General features: G+C 39.3%; 1 protein-coding gene across 1 annotated transcript in view; it reads left to right on the forward strand.

Annotated features, from left to right (window-relative positions):
* Positions 1-14,825, forward strand: part of SMS (spermine synthase) — a 128,374-nt gene that overhangs the window by 73,593 nt on the left and 39,956 nt on the right. Inside the window, exon 9 of the mRNA XM_063450271.1 lies at positions 78-157. Coding sequence (XP_063306341.1) covers positions 78-157 — 80 coding nt within the window. The remainder of the gene's footprint in view (positions 1-77; positions 158-14,825) is intronic.

Raw genomic sequence — 14,825 nt, forward strand, 5'->3', positions numbered from 1 at the left:
TTATGGAAATCATTTTGCTGCAAAATGTTTCTGAATTTTTCTGTGGTCGGAATCACATTCTTGCTTTCATTAACCAGATTCGACTTGGGAATTTCTGCGATTGATCTTGGATCTTTCCATGAAAGTCCTGAAGCAAGATGGAAAATACTTCACTCAGGTAAGTTAATATTTGTGAAAAATGATTGATTCCCCTTTGGATAATAAACCATATGCTGAACCTCCATCCGGTGTTGCAATTGTGGTTTTGATGGGATGCCATACAGACTGCAATGCATCAATAAATAGCTTTGTTTTAAGACCAAATACACCATTAAGTACCATTTCACTTTGTACATTTTGTAATACTCTGCCTCATTCATACATAAGGTGACAAAACATAAATACATCAAAAGACTTGAAACTTGTATTTCTCAAATTTGTTGTTATGCCTGTGCTTCCATATTAAAGGACCACTCTAGGCACCCAGACGACTTCAGCTTAATGAAGTGGTTTGGGTGCCAGGTACCTCTAGGATTAACCCTTTTTTTTATAAACATAGCAGTTTCAGAGAAACTGCTATGTTTATAATGAGGGTTAATCCAGCCTCCAAAATCTCTAGTGGCTGTCTCACTGACAGCCGCTAGAGGCGCTTGCGTGCTTCTCACTGTGAAAATCACAGTGAGAGCACGCAAGCGTCCATAGGAAAGCATTGTAAATGCTTTCCTATGCGACCGGCTGAATGCGAGCGCGGCTCCTGCCGCGCATGCGCATTCAGCCGATGACGTCGAGATCAAGATGGAGAGGAGGAGGAAAGCTCCCCGCCCGGCGCTGGAAAAAGAGGTAAGTTTAACCCCTTCCACTCTCCAGAGCCCGGCGGGAGGGGGTCCCTGAGGGTGGGGGCACCCTCAGGGTACTCTAGTGCCAGGAAAACGAGTATGTTTTCCTGGCACTAGAGTGGTCCTTTAACAGTCCCTCAAACATTAATGGGAAAACTGAGTATATCTAGGAAAATACATCAAATACATCAAATTAGCAATCAAAAGTTTGAGTATAGTTGCTGGCAGTGTGACTGTTGATTTGCTGGTGCCCAAGCTGGTGGTTATCTCAATATACTATGCTGACATGGGAAACTCCAGAGGCCTTATTATCAGAATTTCAGTTAATAGGGGAATTTATTGTTCAGCAAAAATAATTGAAGATACTGGTGAAAATTTTAAATAGTTTTAAACAAACAGGGATATTTTACTACAGTGGCCAAAGTAGTTGGTTTTGAAAAATGCTCCAAGTGATCTTTTCTTCCAGTTCAGCTATTTTGGTCTGTAGTTTGAATTTACTTTGAATTGCCAACAATTCTCACTTAAATAGCCCTGTAGGTCTTCATCTCTTGACTGGAGATGTGAAGACTGGGAAGGTAAATAGACTGTGTGGATTTTCCTCTTTCTTCTTCACTTGGAAATTCTTAATGTACCTCTGTCTCCTCCTCCATACCCTCCCAAAAATTATTATTTCATAAAAATAAAATCTTTATGAAATGTTCAAAAAATACTGTTGGAATTTCATTGAAATTTCAACCCAATCATAAAAGACTACTTTGTCCTATGTATTTTTCTTACGCATGACAAAAGGCAGAGCTACCTTGTGTCAACCCATGCCAAGCCATCAGCTGAGGGGGGCAAGGGCTGTTTCTATTGAGGATAGACCTCAGTGTTGTACTCTAGCGCATGGGTATGGGTACACTGCTGACATCGGCTCCTCAACCTCAAAGAAGAAGATGACGGTGCCCGCGAAGGGCAAGTTTAGGTAAGTAAAAGCTCCCTTCCCCTGCTCATCTTGACTGCCAGAACACAAGTGGAGCAGTCACCATCTGGGGTCTTTACAAAATAGGCAAAGACCCCAGAAGGTGATAGAGCTACTTAAAAAAAATCTTTGGTACATTCTCTTCATGCTAAGTAATATATTTTGCACCATGTTCAACGTATTTCAATGTAGCCTTATTATGGCCTTTATTTAATAAGCTTTCCAAATGATTAAATTATGTTAGAAAACTTTTGTAAGGGTTTATTTACAAAATTCTCATTTAATTTAATGATGACATCTGTAGATAAATGCTTTGTAAAGTTTTTTCTGACAATATTGAATCATTTGGAAAGCTTATTAAATTGAGGCCTTCCTGACACTATGTACTCCTTAGTACCCTCCTTTGGCGCTGAAGGGGTTAAAACGCCTTCAGTTACTTATTTTAGTCCAGCGCCGGGCTCCCTCTGCGCCGGTGCCCTCTCCTCCCCTGCCGACGTCAGCTCCCGAGTGGAGCGGAAGGCACATGTGCGGCAAGAGCCGCTCGCGCATTCAAACAGTCCATAGGAAAGCATTTCTCAATGCTTTACTATGGACGTTCTGCACGCTGAATGCGATATTCGCATCCAGCATCGCAGAAGCGCCTCTAGCGGCTGTCAGGAAGACAGCCACTAGAGCAGGGCTGTCCATCCTGCGGCCCCCCAGATGTTGCTGAACTACAACTCCCATGATTCCCTGGCTATCTGTTTAATTAAAAGAATCATGGGAGTTGTAGTTCAGCAACATCTGGGGGGCCGCAGGTTGGACAGGCCTGCACTAGAGGCTGGATTAACCCTGCAATGTAAACATAGCAGTTTCTCTTAAACTGCTATGTTTACATCTGAAGGGTTAAAACCTGGGGGGCCTGGCACCCAGACCACTTCATTGAGCTGAAGTGGTCTAGGTGACTATAGAGTCCCTTTACTAAAACCTGTTACGTAAAACATTTCTCCTTAATGTCATAGCCTTTAGTTTCAGCACTGTTGATGGCACTTATGTAACTTTTATTTCTCATTTGTATCACAAAATTGTCCGGCAACTTGGAATCTGTAAATTTCTCTGCGTGTCAACATTGTACTTTTTTGAGGCAGTCATTGATCACTGTATCTCTGCCATACCTGTTAACATTATCTTCTTATGTTTTGTACACTTTTAAAATACCTTTAAGAAAAACTATACATGGGGAAAAAAAACATGCCATTTACAGAGTAATTAAACCCACTTTCCTGTAAAAGAATGTATGTTTGATTTGTATACAATACATGCAAACATCAGACATTACACAGATAATATCTCAATAAGATTGGACATTCCCAGATATTACTGTAGAAGTAAGCTCTTGCTATATATAAACTCTAAGATATAATTTCTAATTATGTTGCAGTGCATTCACATTATTACATTCCCGCAATGGCCATCTCATTACCTACAATACTTGACATGCGTCATTGTGGGACTGCATATGGTTACTTGCTCTGCCCACAGCAAAGACTTAATTGAATCATGTAGTAGATAATGTTATTTTTAAAACCGTAAAAAAAAAAGGTATTTGTTGCTGGCGGTCAAACATATATATTAATGGGGTACTGGTATCTGGGTCTTATTAGAATAAGCTGTTATAAATGGCAATCTGCTATGACCCAGGAATTTGATGTAATTTAGATGTTTGTTGTTGTATGCACTAGTTCTGCACATAAGGTAGCAAATTTGCCATCACAGTAGATATTTTTCACCCTTTGTATACCATACCCAGTATAATGGCCATATCTCCACTGATTTTAATGCTACTGCTTGTAGAGTGGTAACAAATAGCCATTAAGTGATACATGTACAAATTGAAAGCATAGAATTGCAGAAACTGCATTGAAAACTAAATGCTATAATGTAAAAGTTGACTGTTTCCTTGAAGAATAGGCAAAATGACAGAGTAAGGCAAATTTGCGAATCCGTTTCAAATGCACATTACAATGTATTTTGTGTGTTGTTGTTTTTTTGCTCTGTGTCCACCAGGGGGTGTTTATGACTCATATTATGAACAATTAGGAAAGCCTTTTTAACACAGCAGCTTTATATTCTCTGAGAACAATGGTTCCATTTCCTTTTTAGATACTAAATTTGTATCTATTTATTTATGCAGTAGACATAAGTGACATGAAAGAGCTATGGCCTCAATTTACTTTTGGATACGCTTTTCAAATTATCACAATCAGTTAGAAAAACTTTTTTTTTTTCTTTTTTCAAATGATATATCGTCAAATATATATGATTGTGACCATTTGAAAAGCTTATCGAAGCAAATGTAATCAAGGCCAATGTGAGATATGAGTGTATTCGTTGCATTATTTGGCAAAGCTCAGGATTTTAGACCCCTTCAATGACAGATTAAAGGGTTCCTGCATTTTTTAATAGCCCACAATTTATTGTACTCTATAAATAAGGTCATTAATATCTTTAATTCTTTTAAAAACTTTTTTGCAAAATATTTTTCACGTTGTTTTTTGATGAGCATCTCCTGGATTTGCAGCTGATGAACTCCAGACTAGAGTGTAGCTCATATCTGTCAGCCAGTGGGATTTGCAGATATCCCATAAAGTCCTCTTCAACATGGCAATGTAAGAAATGTAGTTTGGAAGAATGTATGTCATCATTATAACGTTACATTTCTATATACCGGTAATAATTTTTATTTTAAAGCGATCCTATAGTGCCAGGAAAACAAAGCTGTTTTCCTGGCACTATAGGGTTAATAGGTCCCCCTCCAGCAGGGTTACCTGAATCCAGCGCCGAGGTCCCTCGGTGCTGGGTCAGGCTCTGCCCACGCTACTCCCCTGCCGACGTCAGCCGGCGGGGGAGACCTAATGTGCATGCGCGCCAATAGTTTTTTCAATGCTTTCCTATGGGGAAAATCTAACGCTGGAGGTCCGTGAGGACGTTCAACGTCCGACAACGTACCAAAAGTCCGTTTGGATTCCGGAAGCCCTCTAGTGGCTGTCTTGTAGACAGCCACAGAGGGCAGACTTAGAACTGCAATGTAAACATTGCAGTTCTCTAACTGCAATGTTTTACATTGCAGCACAAAGTGCAAAAGGGTCACAGCACCCAGACTACTTCAATTATCTGAAGTGGTCTGGGTGCCTACAGTGTCCCTTTAACTTCTTCATGTCCTTTTCTGAATTCTCTGCATTCGTTGGCCTTTTGTTACCACTGTTATTTAATGCTTTAGTGTTAAGCGCACCCATACATAATAAATATATGTATGTGTATATATATATATATATATATATATATATATAAATTAAAGAGACAAGGCATTGGTACAGAAAATTCTGCTTAGCATAGATGACATCACTGCTCACATGTCCCCTTCCAGAGACTTGATCGTGGATGCATCACTTCCTCCAGTGATGAGAGCCAATCCGAAACTTCTTATGTGGACGCTAACAGTGCTTTTAATAGGAAAACATTTTTTTTTTTTAATGAGTTGCAGTTGCATGGAGCTGTGTTTAACCCTGCTATATAAAATTAGCTGTTTCTACAAAACTGCAGTGTTTTACAATGCAGGGTTAAAATGACAGGCCCACTACACCCAGCCCACTTCATTAAGATCAAATGGTCTTGGTGACATTAGTGGTTCGGTAGGATTTTAATGCAAAATGCAGTCAGCTGGAATTATCCCATCTATCTCTGTCTGTCTGTCGGGAAATCACTTTCAAATCCTTTAAAAGTTACAAGCCACTGCAAGCCTGATGAACCCAGAATGTATCATCTACATATTGCTTATCCAAAATGCTTGTGACATCACTGGTAAGCACAATGTATTAATTCCATGTATGTGGTTAAAACCCATCCATCCATACAAAACCGTTTAACTGTACAATGTAAAGACCAGTGGATCAGAGGAAGGGATGTGGATACAGACATGATTAGAAAATCTATCTCCTGTAGGCTGTACAGTTGTGATGATTAGCTAGAGCAGTGTAGATAGTGAGCTGTGTGTGTGATTCATTACGGGGTTGTGGTAATTGAGAGGAAATACAAACCTAGCACATTTCTTCTTGCAGTGTAAAGACATAGGGATGGAGTATGTGTCACTATCGTGGATCCGAGTGCTTTGTTTGGAGTCTTGGAGTCAATGTAGGATTGACAGAGCAGATACATACAATGGGAAATAGCGCTTTAGGTCAGTCGGCAGCAATCTCTGGAGCAATGCTTTACGAGCAGCCTATATCTGTTGCATATAAAGCCAAGAAAATCAATTCAAGCAGACAGAGTGCTTGCAGGTGCCATTAGACAGGTTCAAATGAATTACCCGCAAACAGTTGAAGGAACGTTTAAAAGGAAAAATAAAGCACATTTGCCAAAGTTCACAATATGGAGCTCCCATTCACTTTTCTTATTCAAAGTCTGGCTTTTACAGGTCATCAGACGAAAGTGGGAGTTGTGCAGACTGACTCAGAGCCATGTGGTTATAAATCAGAGGCTACAGAAAATACTCGATTTTATTTGTGTGTTATCCCCTTATCAGCATTGGTAGAATAATAATAATAAAACTAAGCAAGCTGATTACCATAACTTGCCTATACATTCGCTACATTGACTGTTGCATTGCAGATTACTTACTTATCTACGAAGGATTTCCTTCCTTCCATCACTCACAATATAAATTGTTTGTTTGCACCCTCTGGCTTGAGCTGACATTTACTTGGCATTTTCTACATCGAATCCCTAATCAAAAAAGAAAAGAAATGGGATGAACACTTGGGCATTCATGTGTTGTGTCTGAATTGCTATAGAAACAATAGAGATATCACCTCATTCATCTCCTAGACTGATTTGGGGTTTAGATGAAGACATAAATAGTACACTGCACAAAATATAGTGGCTTAAATAGAACATTCACTTTTAAATAGTTTTTATTTTATTACACTTTCCACATGCAATCCTGCACTACTCGCCACTACCACTTCACAGATGGCAACTGGGCAGATATTCCGGTATTCTTTATTGTTAGAACTCATTTTGAGATCTAGAGGTTTGATTGGAAAAGTGCAAAAGGCTAGAATCAGTTGTAGCGGTTGAAGAATAGCCAATTATTGCAGTGTTTAGAATTCGGGTTTGGGAAGGGTCAAACAGCTGGGGTTTGTGTGCCTTCCAAATCCAATGTGTGTGCCCTGAACTGGACTTTACCAGCAAAAAATACCCCCAACCCCCAAGTCAATAATAAAATATTTTTTTCAGTTACTTATGGTGGTTTTTTTTGCCTCTCCTGCTAAGTGTTGACTGGATCCATTACAGCAATAGCGTACTCTTATATAAAAATATCTGTTTTGGGTCGGCAGCACAAATATGAAGGAGGGTTGAAACTGATAGACAATTGTCTAACTAAATCATAGATTTAGATTTTATGTGTGATACTCGGGCGCTTGGTAAAATCAATTGTAAACGATATTGTACCATTGTATATTTCTTTTTATCTTTTTTTCGGTACATATATGAAAATGCTTAATGCCGTATAGGTAAGCCTTGATTTTTTTTAAGCGCTGCACTATACACCGTTGTGTTTGAAAGGGGTAGGATCACCTAAACCTTGTTCTAGCACACTGTGTTTTTTGTTCACCATTATGTCACTGTGTCTGGGATATACCGTCATGGAAATTTTAAAACACAGTTACTCAACTTTTATTTTGTTTATAGTGACTGAAGCCATCAGTGGCACTTTTTTTTTTAACCTAAAGTATACTTGATATGCATGTGTGAAGGATGAGGTGATTAGATATCCGTATTGGGGATCATTCAAAGGAAAGTGTATAATGCTTTTAAAAATCTTTTTTTTTTACTTAATATTTAGAACATCAGCGAGTCTTTAATCAAGATAACAGGATGTATAAAAACATATATTTATCAAACCATGTGCAAGAATAAAATATGGTCAGCTGTCAGCCGGTGGGGGATGAGCGGAAATGGCCTTAGGTTGGCATTAGGTTTTCCCCTATAGGAAAGCATTAATAATGCTTTCCTATGGGATTTTACATGATGTTGAAAGTCTCAAGGGATCGCTAATCTCAGAAAGAAGAGGTGTTGATTTTTTTCAATTTAAATTGCTGTAACACATATCTAAGGGTTTACTGGCAATTAGGCATATTCACTTTTTTAGTAAATAAACCCTTTAAAGCAAAATGATCTTTCTTTCTGTGGTGGGCAAACATTTTTTTTTTTTTTTTAAATAATCCTTTATTATTGTTGTGCATCGATACAGCATGGATATCACAAGATCTGAAGTCATATAAAATAATATCCAGCTTGGAATATGATAGACTGCACTTTTTTTTGTAACGAGAACAAGAGTACAAACAAGGTAAGCATTGATAGTAAGCATATCATCACAGATATTCACAGGCATAGGCTACATGACTTATGCTAAGACTGAGTTCCTGGACAAGTACCTGTCAATTAGACTGGAATATGTGCAAAAATTGGTAGTTAATAATGAAAACTAATAAGAAAAAAAACATGTTAAATCTTAGTAGTGATGAATCAGGATAACAGAAAAATACAGAAACCTCTGGAGCTCGAGAAAGCTTAGAGCATCAACCCAGCTTAGTATAGTCAGTTTGAGCAGAAAGTCTACAGTGTATGTGCAGAGTAATAGCTTGATGAATTGATCATGATAATAGCCAATGCCCTCAGATCCGGTCCTCTAAGATGTCACGATCGGTATTCCCAAAGAGGCTAACCTCTCGTCGACGAGCCACTCTCCTGGGAGCAGGGCTGTGATGGGGAGTTCCACTCCACAAGGCTCGTGGTCCAGTTAGGTGGATGCAGGACCTAGACACAGACCTCGGTTGTTCAGCATTGGGACAGCCTCGGTCAGAGTAGGTAGCAGGCTCTGCAATTAGCCCTCTTCATGGTGCCCTACCGTTTTCTAATTGGTGAAGCCGATGCTGTAGGGGCTGCGGCGTCTGCCATCTTAGTGCCCTTGCTCTAAATTTGCAATAAAAATTAGAAAATCCCAAGAAACTTTGAACTTCTTTTACTGTAGTGGGGATAGGCCAATTGAGGATACACTGTATTTTGGAATCGTGCATCTTTATGCCTTGGGGTGTAATGACATATCCAAGAAAAGATTTCCGATACTTCAAAAAGAAATGTTTCTGGTCTAGCATATAAACTGTGTGCACGTAGTCTTGAAAGAACCCAAATTACATGTTTTCTGTGGTCATGAAGGTTATTGGAATAAATGAGTATGTCATTGAGATAGATTATGTCCAAGAGGTCACGAAATATATCATTAATTAAGTGTTAAAAAGTGTCAGGAACGTTGCAAAGTTCAAATGGCATTACTAGATATTCATACAATCCATAACTTGTACGAAAAGCAGTTTTCCATTCATCTCCATCTTTTATTCTGATTAAGTTGTATGCTCCGCAGAGGTTACGTTTTGTATACATAGTTGCTGTTTCAAGTCGTTCAATCAGTTCAGGAATTAATGGAAGAGGATATCTATTTTTTATAGTTCTTTAATTTAGCACACGGTAATCAATGATGGGATGAATAGTTTTATCCTTAATTTTGACGAAGCATATAGCAGATGCAGAGGGAGAAGTAGATGGTCTAATGAATCCTTTGCGCAGATTTTTCTTCTAGGTATTCTTTAAGAGTCTTTAGTTCAGGTTCAGAAAGTGGATATATAGGCCAAATAGGTATAGCTGCTCCAGGAGTAAGATCAATAGGACAGTCATATATCCTATGGGCAGGTAAAGACTCTGCTTCAATTTTATTAAAGACATCCTTGAATTCATTATAGTGTTCAGGTATCTTTACTACATCAATAATTTGAAGTAGAGAAAGATGAGGATAACAATTTTCATAACAAAATTTGGACTTCAATTGTACAGAGATAGGAGACCACTGAATATGAGGGTTGTGAAGTTGTAACCAGTTCATGCCAAGTATGACAGGGAATAAAGGTGATTTCACCATGTCCGATTTTAAATATTCACTATGATTCATTTCAGTAGTCATTTTTAGAGGGATGGTTTTATCTTTAAAGGGACCAGATGAAATGGTTGAACCATGAACTTCTCTAATGGAGATAAAGGAAGTTTTTCGAATGTAAGGAATTTTATTTTTTTAAACTAGAGTTGAGCAGCATCGGAATCGATTATAGCTTCAGTTTGAATCCTTTCTAGATCCCACTGTAAAATGTTAGAGAGAACACAATGAGGAGTTGGTTTAGGAGATGCATTTAATATGTTGCATTCAAGTTTTTTCTTACCCCATTTTTGAATTTTTTAGGAGAGGACAGGTGTCCAGGAGACGTTCCTTTGAAGCCTTAAGTACATACAAAGATTAAGGTTTCTTCTTTGTGCTTTTTCTTCAGGGGTGAAAGGATTTCTAAATACACCCAACTCCATAGGTTCAGATGAGTGGGGTGTTTTGCCAGTGGTTCTTGAAGGACTTGTAGTTTTTTTTTCATAATAGAAGGATTGGTAGCTTTTTCTGCTCGTTTTTCTCTAATACTCCTGTCAATGGAGATGGAGAATTTTATGAGGTCGTCCAATAACGGTGGAAGTTCAGTATGTGAGAGTTCATCTTTAACAGGATCCGAGAGACCTAAACTGAATTTATTTTTAATAAATATCGTTCCATTGAGTTTCTAATGCCCATCTTTTAAACTCTGCAATATAATCTTCCACTGGACGTTTACCTTGTGTAAAACTCCTCATTTTAATATCCGCAGTGGCTTGCTTATTAGGTTCCTCATATAAAAAGTATAGGGTCGTTGTTTTTCAGAAAAGTGTGTGCCCAAACCATTGGTTCAGCCCTTAGAAAGAAAATGACTGTATAAACTTTTATTTTGTCATTAGGAATAGGACCTTGGTTTCAGAGCAAATAGTAAATTGTATGAATTATAAAATTCTCTGTATTTAGAACGATCACAAAGAAATGTTTCAGGGTAGCAAGCAACAGCTTCAAATGAGTCTTGATGAGCAGAGATAGAAGGTGGGGTTGTAACAATTTGATTTTGGATCTTCCTTATACAATTAAGGAGCCTTTCATTAGTAGTTTGTAGATCTTGCATTCCTTGTGTTATTAATTCAACTCTTTGAGTCAGTGACAATATTTGAACATTAAGTTCTGCTGGTTCCATTTTCTAGACTCAATCAATATGTGATACTTTTAGAAAAACTTAATTCGGAACATAACTGCAGATGAAAGAATAAATTTGATATCGTCACTTTAAGAAAATACAATTTATTGAATGTTGGTGTTTCCACTTTAATAATCCTCTGCAGCAATATGAATTGAAAATAATAATGCATAAGTAAAGATAGATCCCGCTTGGGATTGCTTCACAGATATAATTAGATTTCAGTGGTGAAAAATAAATAAAGTGGATCCTGATTAGGATTGACTAACAATGTCCTTTAGACTTCAATAGTAACACAAAATCAAATAGATGCTGCTTTGGGAAAATATATGAATTAAATTAGAAAAGAGTAATCCGCTGAATGGTTACTTCCAATAGTGCAATTTAGGCGTAACTGAAAGCCAAAGGGCAGACAAGTGTAGTCCCTTTTTATCCTTCCAAATAAACATAAGGCTTGAAGCAATTATGAATCAAGTAACTGGAGAACATATCTTGCTTTCTTTGGATGACGAGCATGGAAGTCCTTTCAAGAATAGTGTGGAATATGGTTCCCTTTAGAATATGTTGGAATGGAGGAATTCGTGGTGATGTCTGTTCCTAGTCTGGGAGTGGAGAGGTCAGCATAGTCAGGATCAAGCAAGAGAGGTTCGGTACACATGTAATCAAATAGAAGAGCTCCGTCGGCAATCAGCAACAAAGTAACAAGGTATGCGAGAGGCACAAATTGATTGAGCAATATGGATGCAGCCGCGGCTTCCTTTTTAACACATGGGCAGAGTTGGATCGGCGAAAATCATGCGGGTAATGCCGATCAGAAGGAAGATATGGGGGAATCCTGAGACTTAGAAAACAAGCTTCGGCGAGCTCCTCACAGGCCCCTTTGAGGACAGGTTCGGAGTCATTAGGGGGGGCCGGGATAACCCCCACCGGTCCATAGGGGAGGGGAGGGGGGGGGAAACGGACCAGAGAGATGGTATTCAGGGAGCCCTTGCTTTGCATTAAGGCACGAGAATGAAGTGGCGGTTGTCCACTGCACTCCTGGACGCAAAATCTGCATTTCTTCTTAGGATCTCTAAAACACCAAGTTTAGGGGAAATCTGTAGCCCCAGTAGTTGCTTACATAGCCATACGTTAATTTCATGGTTTTGGGTGAATGTTTGCAGAAGTTATGTTTCCATAAACCCCATAAATTGCAGGAGCTGTGCTGACATGCGGCCAGCTCACATGGCGGTCCGGCCCTGCCCCCCAAACATGTTCTTTTCAGTCTTTTTCTGACCTTGCTTCTATACTGAAATTAAACATAGATCACATTTCCGACGTGTTATCATTCAATAAAATTGTATTCTTAGGTCTGTGGTTGAAATACTTGCTGCCTCATGTTTAGTTTGTCTGCACAAACACTGTAAATGTTATATTACATACTTCCTGGGGCAGCTGACATACAAATAAATCACACTGATCTATATTATGCTTAAAAGAATGAGATTATTGGGCTGTCATACACACATGCAACAACAGCTGTAACATCTGCTTTAGCCAATGACCGTCCTCTTTTATTTTATCCAATATTAAGATGATGTTCTGTTTGTGTTCTATTAAGCAAGGTGACATACATTTTCATGGATTATAGATATGAATTATATGTATTCACATTTAACACGTTCTGTTAAACCAGAAACAATAAAACCACCAGAAACAATAAAACCTCTAAATAGTTTTCTTATACAATATGCTGTAACAGGCAAATGTGTTTAAAACCCCTTAAAGGGATCCTATAGTGCCAGGAAAACAAACCCGTTTTCCTAGCACTATAGGCTCTTAGAGTGCCCCCCTCCCTTGGGACCTCCTCCCTCGGCGCTAAAGGGGCTAAAACCCCTTCAGCCACTTACTTTAATGATGACCTCTCCTCCCCCACCGACGTCAGCTCCCGAGTGGAGCCGAATGCGCATGCGCGGCCAGAGGCGCTCGCACATTCAAACCCGCCCATATGAAAGCATTACTCAATGCTTTCCTATGGGGATCTTATTTGACACTGGAGGCTGCCACTAGAGGCTGGATTAAGGCTGGATTAACCCGGCAGTGTAAACATAGCAGTTTCTCTGAAAATGCTATGTTTTCAGCTGCAGGGTTAAAACTAGGGGGGACCTGGCACCCAGACCACTTCATGGAGCTTTAAGGACACATGGTGGAAATATTTCATCACGATTACCTTTTATTTCTGAAGCTGTGTCCTCAAGGGTTTTATCCATTACACCATAACGCAAGTCATATTAATAGCTTTTTCGATGTTGTCTGCAATATCAATATACGATTGGCTCACTAATTAGTGCAACCACCTTGTGGTCAACTAAAAATGTGATGTTTTCATTAATTTATAATAGTAAGACACTGAGTGCAATGGAATATAAGAAGTATAAAATCATGGGGCAAAGTAAGGTATGTAGTGCTAGTGTTTTAGAACTGAACTGTCCAGATATAGTTTTAGTGTGTCAGAGTTTTAGTAAGTATTTGGGTGATGTCAATGTAACTCATTAAACCTTACCTACTAAAACCAATGTGGAGGACAGGAAGAAGAGGCTACAAGATAAGGTATGGGAAAACGGGACACAGTCATGCATCAATGAGTGATGCCATGGCTAGTTAGATATATAAAAACACATTGGTGAGTCACTTCTCCATTCAATTTTTATAAAAGAAAACTCACATGGGATATTTCAAACATATAAAGCATTTCAGCTTGCTGAAGTTCATTGTGTCTGCAGTCTATTTTTATTTATTCATTTATTTTTACAGTCTATAGAAGGGCTAACTAAAGTAGGTATCGCAATTTTTATAAGTCTGTGGCGAAAGACCTCCCCAGTTGTCAATAAAACAGGTTTGTAAGTAATCGGGATGGATGGGCGTGTGTTCTAGGGGGCATTGCCAGTGATGTCACTGGTCACACCCACAAATCGTGGCCTGGAAAATCTTAGGAGACATCCAGCACACCAGGCGGACAAACAGCCCCATTGCTGGCCCACGACTTACAGTGTCATGCTGAGAGTGCTGCTTGGTCCTAGTGCTCACTGCACAGCTCCAGCACATGAAATGATGCACTCTTGCTGTGCTACACGAGGACAGTTCCTTGGTATCAGAATGTAGGTCAGTATCCCAAAATTGGTCTGTCCTGACAAAAATGGGGCTATTGTGATCCCTAGTATTGAAAAAGGGGAGGACTTGCAGACACCAGATCTGCAGCCTTTTCATATACACACAGAAAATATGCAGAAAAAAATGATGTGTACGGGGACGTTTTTGCTGGAATGCGGCTAAAGCGGCGCCAATCCTAAATGAGTGCCCTGTGATGGACATTGGGTCGTAGCCTAGTCTGACCACCAGGGTTCTTATGTAGTGTATGAATTTTGGCTGTAGTCAGAGGTTTGTTGGAAATAGTGAGTAACGGTGCGTAGCTTTGTTGGTCATTGAGTGATAGGCAAAAAGTATCCAGAACTGACACCGGACACCATTTATTATGGGTCGGAAAGTATGGGATCTCCATCGGGGGGCCCATCTGATTCGTCTTGGACTGTCTTAGGAGTAGAACATAGTGGTCCCCTACTTTGTGTATATCCCTTATTCTGATGTAACCATTGTCACTGGTTAGTCTGTTCACCGTGAATTCGTTGGGCCTTAAGAACCTGTAAAAAGCGATGTACATGGCTGCTTTGAGTACGTGATTAGTACTGGGTTCGAACGGGCTGGAATCTAACAAATCTGATAGACCCTTGAATTTGTAGCCATCAATTGGTTGTCTTTTCGTAGTTGGTGGGCCGTCTGTGCGGAGTATGCCTTTAAGGACATTTTTCAGAAGGTAGTTCGACA

This window comes from Pelobates fuscus, chromosome 1 (genome assembly GCF_036172605.1).
Source record: "Pelobates fuscus isolate aPelFus1 chromosome 1, aPelFus1.pri, whole genome shotgun sequence".
In the NCBI taxonomy this organism is placed as follows: Eukaryota; Metazoa; Chordata; class Amphibia; order Anura; family Pelobatidae; genus Pelobates; species Pelobates fuscus.